We start from the raw sequence: 9389 nt of genomic DNA on the forward strand, positions 1-9389 counted from the left end.
GGAGCAGGCCTAAGGCAGCAGGTCGTTATCTCCTGAGGGGTCCCAGACTGCAAGAGGGCACAGGCCGGGCTGAGGGACCCCCCATTCCCCCCTGAGTGCACAAATTTTTGTGCACTGGGCCTCTAGTTAGAATATAATAAATCCATAAACTCAGGGGAGCTCAGTTTTTAAAGACAAGTGAGGCTGAGTAAGAAACTGTTCAGGGATGGCCTCTCTGAAGAGGTGCCATTTGAACAAGGCTTATTTTTTATTATTATTTTTTTTATTTTAGAGAGAGAGGAAGGGAGAGAGAGAAAAAAAATATTGATGTGAGAGAGAAACGATGATTGTTGCTTCCTGCACATGCCCTGATTGGGAGCTGAACCTACAGCCTAGGTATGTGCCCTAACCGGGAATCAAACCCACAACCTTTGTTGTATGGACGAGGCTCCAACCAACTGAGTCACACCGGTCAGGGTGAACGAAGGCAAGAAGACTTCTTATTTTTAGATATTCTATAGATATTTCCTTCTTTTGTTCTCCAATAGAAGTATCTTGCAGCAAGGAATAGAAAGACTAGAGTCTAGTGATGTGATATTGGGAAACTCTTTTTACTTCCCTGGTCCTTACTTTTCATGATAGCAAAATAAGAAGGCTGAATATTCAATGAGATTCTTAGTAGCCCTGAAATTATAACACTTTGTGAACGTTATTAGAGTTTTATAATATTATTTTATTATAATTAATTATATAATAAAAGATTATTAGAACTTTCAATATTTAATGATGGTAACATTAGAAAATGTTATTATTAGAACCTATGTTCCAATCCCTCTAGCCACTATTTGACTTTTCAACAGGTAAGATCTTTTTTTTTTAAAATATCAGAAATCTAAGTGGTCTGTACTTTTTAAAAATAATTTTGTCTATCAGATCATTTTGTTTTTTAAATTCTTTAAACAGAAGTTGAGGCAAACCCTAGCACTTTCATGAATTATGAAACATGACTCAGACCTGTTGATGAGATAGACAGTAAACAGAAACATAACTTGGATTGGGTTTAGATTAAACCAGATGAAACTGAGGGTCCTTAGGACTTTGATTAACTTAGCTTCTCTCTTACTCTTTCTCTCTCCTTTTCTCAGGATAATCAGCTACCCCTCACGCAGCAGAAGACAGTAGCCCAGACCTGACTGGACCTGACTAAAGGTCTGGGCCTCTGGCAGGCTAAAGATGACATCTTTTTATTGTTGTGGTTAAGCTTCACTGGAGGATATTTTTCCATTGATTTTAGAGAGAGTGGAAAGGAGGGAGGAGAGAGAGAGAGAGAAACATTGATGTGAGAGAGCCACAGCAATTGGTTGCCTCTGACACACACCCCAACTGGGGTGGGGAACCTGCAACAACTCTTTGGTTCACAGGCCAATGCTCTAACCATTGAACACGCTGGCCAAGGCTAAAGATAACATCTTGACCTAAGTTATGCTTCAGTCCTGAACCCTAAGGTGGAACAACTCCCTGGCTACTTCCACATGAGAACAGACAGAAGGATGCCAGAAAATATCTCAGAACTGTCCTCAAGACCTGAAGAATGATTCATTATCCTTACCTCACCTCTGACCAATCAGCTCTCAGGAAGACGACAAACCCCTAACCCATGGTGTCTTGTGATTTTGCCCTACAGAATCTGTAACCTACACACCATCAAGGAGTTTGGACTTTTGAGCATTCGTTTCCAGTTCTGGGTGGTGCCATTCATAATAAAAACAGCCACTATTTCCCCCTGCAATTCCGGTTTTCAGTATTTGACTCTGCGATAACAGGTTGGATGATTTCTATTTAACGAACCCCTAACCCATGGTGTCTTGTGATTTTGCCCTACAGAATCTGTAACCTACACACCATCAAGGAGTTTGGACTTTTGAGCATTCGTTTCCAGTTCTGGGTGGTGCCATTCATAATAAAAACAGCCACTATTTCCCCCTGCAATTCCGGTTTTCAGTATTTGACTCTGCGATAACAGGTTGGATGATTTCTATTTTGTTCTATAAGAAAATTGGTGATTATGTAGGGGCTCAGCTCTTATTGGGCTTTCTGCCTGCAGTTCAACGCGCTGGTGGTGGTCTCTCTATCTTCTGTCCGAGCAGCTGCCTGGACTAATTGTTCCAGGGATGGACCTGCAGTGCTCAATGCTGACCAGGCATGACTGACTTACCACACTTCCATTGTGCAGTGAGAGAAATTGAATACTTGGTTTAGGAGATGTCTACTGATGAGTAACCTCATGAGTGACAACCCTAGGGACACCCACTTTCCCCCTATTACTTTTGGTTGGGTCCTTGAAGGACTCACTTAACTTGGTTTGGAGCTTCTCCTATTGGTTGTATTAGGAAGGACAGGAGAGGTTACAGTTAGCAGGGTTGATTACTATAACTGTACCTATTATTTGTTGAGTTTGTGTCTTGTCTGATGGGAAAGGGGGCTAATGCCAAGAGCATGTCAGCAGACCTTGGATGAGTGGGCAGCGGAAGCTTGAGGCAGCCTAACTCAAGGTAGCTAGCTCTTCACCTCATCTTGACAATACTGGGCGGATTGCATGTTTCCCGCTACCCCCCAGGGGATAATTACTCTGGGTCTGAGAAATAGCGGGAAGTTTGGGCCACCCAATTGTACTGTCTTGTCTGTTGTGTCTGACTTGTCAAGAGACAGACTTTATAAGGTTTGAAAATACAGTTTTTGAAAGAATCAGAGATTCTTTTTTTTTTTGTGAGGGAGAAAAAATTCTTTATTGATAAATAGGTTACAGTAAAATAAAGTGATGTGTTTTTTGGGGGGAATAAAAACTCTGAGTCTTAGTGTCTCTCCACCCCGCCTCTAGCTCTTGGCTTCTGCCTTCACCCTGGTCTCTTTGGATGATGAGGCCGTGGTGGACGTGCCAGGCCTTCTTGGGCCCCTGGGGACCTCTGTCTTCCTGGTCAGTGGTTCAGGTACCATCTTGGACTCGCTGTCCTTAGGAGCAGCAGCAGCTTTGGCTTTCGACCCTTTCCTGGCCCCCTGGGCAGTGGCCTCTTTAAGGACCTTGTTCCCTGTCTTCTTTTTGGCCAGGGAGGTCACACCACTTTCACTCTTGGGGACTGTGGGTTTTGAGCTCCGAGTCCCAGCCTTGGTTTTCCTGTGGGCCTTGGCATCTGCTGGGCTGTCCTTCTTGCCTTTAATCTTTAACTTCCCATGGGGCCCGCTGGCACCAGGAGGGGCCTCTGTGGCCTTGTCTGGCTGCTGGGGGGCCTTCCTGGCCTTGCCCCCTCTTGCCTCTTCGCCCTTGGTCTGGCCATCTTTCTTGGGGGCCTCCTCCTTGGCCTCACCAGGTCTCCGGGGGGCCGACACGGTGGCTGTCTTCCTGGGCTGAATTTTTTTCTTTTGCTTGGGAACTAACTTGAAGCTGCCAGTGGCCCCCCTGGCCCTGGAGTTGATGGGCCTGATGAGGAGGCCGCGCTGCATGCCCGTGTCCAGGGCCCGCTTCAGCAGAGACTTGAACCGGATGGCGTCCACCGTAGGGTACTTCTGCAGGATGTACAGCTTGATGGCCCTCACCGAGGTGCCCCGGTGCTGCTCGCCCGCCTGCAGCGCCTCCAGCACCATGCGCAGCATCGGGGGGTTGCGGCGTGGTGGTGGGACGGCATGTTGGCGCGGGCCTGGCTTGAGAGTCCCAGACCACCCGGGGGTGGAGGTCATGGAGGTTAGCGAGGACGAGGAGATCAAGGTGTCACTGGAGGCCAAGCTCCCAGGAGCCATTGCGCAGGCTGACACAGATGCAGAGAGATCAAAGAAGAATCAGAGATTCTTGTCCTTAAAAAAGATGTTGTCCTTTAAAAAAAGTTGGTAAACTGAATAAATAGCAAGGGAGAAAACTAAGAAAAATTCAGAAAGTGGTAGAAGTAATTGTGAGAAAAGATATTGTCATGGGAAAACTTAAGTCTACCCCCTGGGTGCATATTGCAAAACGGGGCCACGAGAATGCTCTTCCTTTGCCATGTGGCCACATTGTCCAGAAAACGGGTCCTTAAATTATACCACCATAATGCAACTTGAGTTATTTTGTAAAAGAGAGAAAAAATGAGGTGAAATCTCCTATGTAGAAACATGTATGCTTTTACATCAGGATAGGTCTGTTCAAATGAGCAAATGTAAAGTTATGACACAAACAGATAAGCTGGTTAGGCCAGTTCTGCTGGAGTCTCCTGAGAATGAGAATGACTCATTCTGACTCCAGCGTAGTGCCCCGAGGCTGCCTCCACTCCACCACCTTGTGGAAGATGCAGCTGCAGCTCCTCACCACAACCTCCCACGGGAGAGGGGCCTCTACCGGACCAGACCAGGAATGACCATTCCTCCCACACCCAAAGGGGTACTAGATTTGGTCAAGAGTTTCCTCCAATCCAGACAGGGCAATTCCCAATTAGACAAGTGCCAATAGGAAGATTTCATGTCCATGGCTAACTGGCAGGGGTGGTCTGGATGTATACTCCTTTTCTGATGTTGGACCATTTAACTGGAAGAATAATATGCCTGATTGACCAGTGCCCCTTTTAGGATTGGACTTATTAACTAAAATGAATGCCAAAATAACCTTTGCCCCTTGCTGGCTGGACACTGAGGTGCCTCTAGATAAAGCTTGTGCCATGCAATCAGCTTTATTGACCTTAACAAAGATAGAAATTCTGGCTGAGATCCCTAAAAGATTCTAAAAGTAACTCTGGTAGTACGGACAAAGGGCTGACCTAGAAAGGCAAAAATCACAGCCCCAATCCACATACAATTGAGGGCATGAGCAACCCCCCATCCCTCATGTAAACAGTATTCTCTAAGAACAAGCTAAGAGTGGAATCTAACCATAAGTGGCAGTATTCTTCTTCTTCTTCTTCTTCTCCTCCTTCTTCTTCTTCTTCTTCTTCTTCTTCTTCTCCTTCTTCTTCATCTCCTCACTCAAGGACATGCTTAGAGAGAGGAAGGGAGAGAGAAAGATAGAAACATCAATGGGTTGCCTTCCATACGTGCCCTGACCCTGCAACCTGGGGATGTTTCCTGTCCTGGAATTGAACTGGCAACCTTTTGGTGCCCAGGATGACACTCAACCAACTGAGCCATTCCGACCAGGCAGGTGGCAGTTCTTAGAGTACCAGCTTATTTGGCCTTGTCATTCACTGTACAATATTCCCATCTTACTTGTGCAGAAACCAGGCACTAATGAATATGGGTTTGCTCAGGACTTGGAGGCCATTAACCAGGGAGTGAAAGACATCCACCCAGTGGTCTCTAATCCCTACAATTTGCTGACCACCTTGTCTAGGGAATTCTGTTGGTTTACTGTGCTGGACTTAAAGATGCCTTCTTTTGCATTCCTCTCAGCCCTGAGTCTCAGGAACTGTTTGCACTTGAATGGGAGGTCCCAGACTCTCAAGTTAAACAACAGTACTACTGGGCTGTTCTCCCCCAGCGGTTCAAAAACTCCCCACCCTGTTTGGAGAGGCTTTAACTAGAGATTTAAGGGAACTTTGGCCAGATAATGGGGCACTGATCCAATATGTTGATGACATTCTCGATTGCTAGTCTCAGCAAAGAGGCTTCTGACAAAAATACCATTCTAACCTTGAACTTTCTGGCTGAATGGGGATATAAAGTTTCCCAAACAAAAGAAAGTCCAAATATCCAAGTCCTCTGAGGACAAAGAAACTTGCTCCCAGACAGGAGGGAAGCCCTAGCTAGGATGGTAATGCCCTCCACCCTCGGACAGCTAAGAAGATTTCTAGGAATGGCTGGCTTTTGTAGGATCTGGATTTCAAACTTTGGCTTGATTGCAGAACTGTTCTATAAGGCACTGAAAGGAAAAGATCAAGAGCCTTTGATTTGGACTGGACTGGGGAATGCCAAAAGGCCTTCCATGCTATTAAAGAAAAGTTATTGATGGTCCCAGCCCTAGGCCTCCCAGACTTAAGAAAGCCTTTTGACTTGTTTGTACGTGAAAGACAGGTATCTAGAAAATATTAAAGGCCAGTGGCCAATTTCTCAAAACAGCTGGACACAGTGCTCAGGAATAACCAGTTTGTCTGAAGACCATGGCTGCTACCTGTGGCCCTCTACAGGAAGCTGAGGAGTTCACCCTGGCACCGCCCAACACAGTACATACTCCACACTGTGTGTAGCCCTTACTAGCACAAAAAATAGGATGCTAGCTGACCTCCAGTTGGCCGGGAAAATACCAGGCCATTCTTTTAGACAATCCTAATGTCATTCTCAAGACTATTTCACTCTAAACCCAGGCACCCTGCTTTCCTCTGAGCCAGAGGGACTGAAACAATATTGTATTCAAATAATTGCACAAGTCTCTTCTAGCCACCAGACCTGACCGAGTTGCTGCTAAAGAATCCTGATCTCGAGATGTTCACCCATGGAAGCAACTTTATGGACACGGGAAATTGGAAAACAGGATATGCGTGGTGACTCTTTAGGAAACCTAGGGACAGGTACTTCAGTCCAGAAGGCTGAATTATTGGCCCTAACTTGAGCCCTACACCTGGAAAAAGGTAAAAAAGTCAACATCTACACTGATTTCAAATATGCATTTACAGTAGTACATGCCCATGGATCAATTTGGAAAGAAAGAGGACTTTTTTACATCAGGAGGAAAAGAAATTAAACATTCTCAGGAGATATTAGGTCTCCTAAAGGCAGTTACATTACAGAACCTAAGTAGGTTGCCATCATCATGTATTTCCCAAATCATCAGCAGACCAATGGCTTAATCTCCCACGGAAATAATAAAGCAGATCAAGCTGCCAAGCTGTTGTGCCAAACTAAACTTCCAATATCCCTGGCAGCAGCCTTTATTCTTAAGGCTAAGACTTTGCCTTAAAGCTAGCCCCACCTGAATATTCCTTAGAAGACTTAGAAAGACCAAAACCATGGGGCTATTCTACTTAACTCAAAAGATGAGTGGATGAGCAAGGAACAGGTGATCATTTTGATCCCAAAACACCTGATGGAGGAAACAGCACCATCCACCAGAGCAGCCATTCTGGATGGGATGCCTCATTCCCATGGATGTAGAAATGCATTACTGGGCCAGATATGCAAATAACTGTTCAAAAGATAATTTAGAAATGCATTATCTATGTCAGAAATAATCCTCAAACAGGACCTCACCCAGAAGACAGGATGGTCCAGAGCCAAGGATTGGGCCCTGGAGAAGTGTGGCAAATTAACTTCACTATCATGACCAAAACAACTGGAAATTATCGATATCTGCTAGTTGTGTAGATGCTCTTGTGGGATGGGTCGAAGCATTCCCATGCAGGTCAGAGAAGACCTCAGAAGTAATAAAAGCCTTATTAAAAGAAATGGTTTCTAGGTTTGGACTGCCCTCTTCTATTCAAAGTGACAGTGGGAGCGCCTTGATTGCCAAGGTGACCCAGGAGGTTTCTCAACAATTAGAAACACAATGGAAATTCCTGGGGGCCACAATCTGTTGGAAAAAAACAGAGAAGATGAATCACACGTTAAGGAAAACCACTGCTAAATGTTGCCAAGAGACTAACATAAAATGGGATAAGGTATTGCCTATTGCCCTGCTGAGGATGACAGTAGCTCCCAGACGCTGGATTCAATTGAGTCCTTATGAAATATTATATGGAGGCCCTTCCTATGTCTTAGAGAAAATCTTAGAAAGGTTGATGACTTAAACGTTAAAGAATTGGATACTATAAGGTATGTACAATCCTTGGGATTAACTTTAACTGCTATTCATAAGTTTGCTTCCAACAGGATAAAGTACCCTACAGATGTCCTATTAGACCATTTCAAACCCAGAGATTGGGTACTTTCAAAGTTCTGGAAAAATAGACATCCTGACGACCAACTTGAATTAAGTGGGTGGGACCTTATCAGATTTTACTAACCACTCATTCTTCTGTTAAACTAGAAAGAGTCAAGCCCTGAATTCGCACCACTCTCACTGGAGTTAAGCCTGCTCCAGACGTATGACCTCCCACCCGAGAGACAATACCCTCAAAAACCACTGCTCAACCACCTGAGTATTCCTGCAAGCCCATCTCAGACTGTAAGATGCTCTTTAGAAGGAAAACATGTGAAAACCTGGACTAGACTTTGCCAAAATGAAGAACACCCTCTGGTTGATATCCAAGATAATTGTTTTGTAATCTCTAACTTTTTCTTCTTTCCATTTTCACCTGTTACAAGTAATGCCATCTGTTGTGGGCTACCACCTACGTAAAAATGCAAATCAATCTGATTGCTGGGACTGTGGACTACTACCTGTATCTAGTGCAGAAGGCATGCCTTATACACCCATTTAATATCTCGGACTGGGAACAATGGATGGAGCAAGTCACCAAAGATCAGTGGGGTTCCTCTCCCCAACTCCACAATTAGGGGAACATGTGCCCTAATCAGATAAGAATATTGTTCATGTATCTCTGCTTATGAGACTAACATTACTGATCTGTTAACTCATATGAGTACAGTCACAGACCAGGTTGATAACCTTCTATATATGGATGCATTCACCCACTGATTCACTTCTCTTCCCAGCCACTAGGGAATGCGCATAGTAGTTTTACTTCTTTGTGGCATTGAGATACTAATTGGATATTGCTGCCTTTACAATTGTGCCTGAGGGCAGCTAAAGCTAGCAACCTGATGATGATTCAAGCTGAGGACCCTCGGCCTAGGACCCAAGTCTATTTCCAATTACGTGTAAAACAGTTTCATTCCTCTAATCCCCAAAACTCTGTCCCTTCTCAGCTAGAGCTGTCATCAACCCTTCTTCCTCAAGATTGAAAAATGATCATAAGGGAAGAATTGAAACTGAAGGTCCTTAGGACTTTGATTAAACTTAGTTTTAAATTCTAGCTCTAAAAATCTCTTTCTGTATCTATCATCTATCTATCTATCTATCTATCTATCTATCTATCTATCTATCTGTATATATGCAAAAAGGTTTACAGTTTTTCATATGGAAAGTAATATAATAATCCTATATAATAAAAGCCCAGTGACCGAATGGCAAGGGGCACACATGACCAGAATGACTGGTCAACCAGTCACTATGACGTGCACTGACCACCAGGGGGCAGACGCTCAACACAGGAGCTGCCCCCTGGTGGTCAGTGCACTCCCACAGTGAGGGTGGGTTCACAGCTGCTTGACTGACCGGGATAAGTGGTGCTCCCACAGCAGGCCAATCCCCACGGCCACGCCCCCCACCAGTGCATGAATCCCATGCACTGGGCCTCTAGTTAATAAATAATAATGCAAGAATAAACTCTGTGTTTTGCAAGCTCACAACTATAAAACTACTTCATTCAGAGAGAGAGAGAGAGAGAGAGAGAGAGAGA

At 44.6% G+C, this 9389-nt stretch overlaps 1 protein-coding gene across 1 annotated transcript; it reads right to left on the bottom strand.

The window, feature by feature from the left end:
- Positions 1-2853: 2853 nt before the first annotated feature.
- LOC102262610 (histone H1oo) lies at positions 2854-3771 on the bottom strand. The gene has a single exon (XM_005873050.1). It carries the CDS (start codon positions 3769-3771, stop codon positions 2854-2856), a length of 918 nt encoding a protein of 305 aa, XP_005873112.1.
- Between the last annotated feature and the right edge of the window lie 5618 nt (positions 3772-9389).

Source organism: Myotis brandtii, unplaced genomic scaffold (genome assembly GCF_000412655.1).
Source record: "Myotis brandtii unplaced genomic scaffold, ASM41265v1 scaffold398, whole genome shotgun sequence".
NCBI lineage: Eukaryota > Metazoa > Chordata > Mammalia > Chiroptera > Vespertilionidae > Myotis > Myotis brandtii.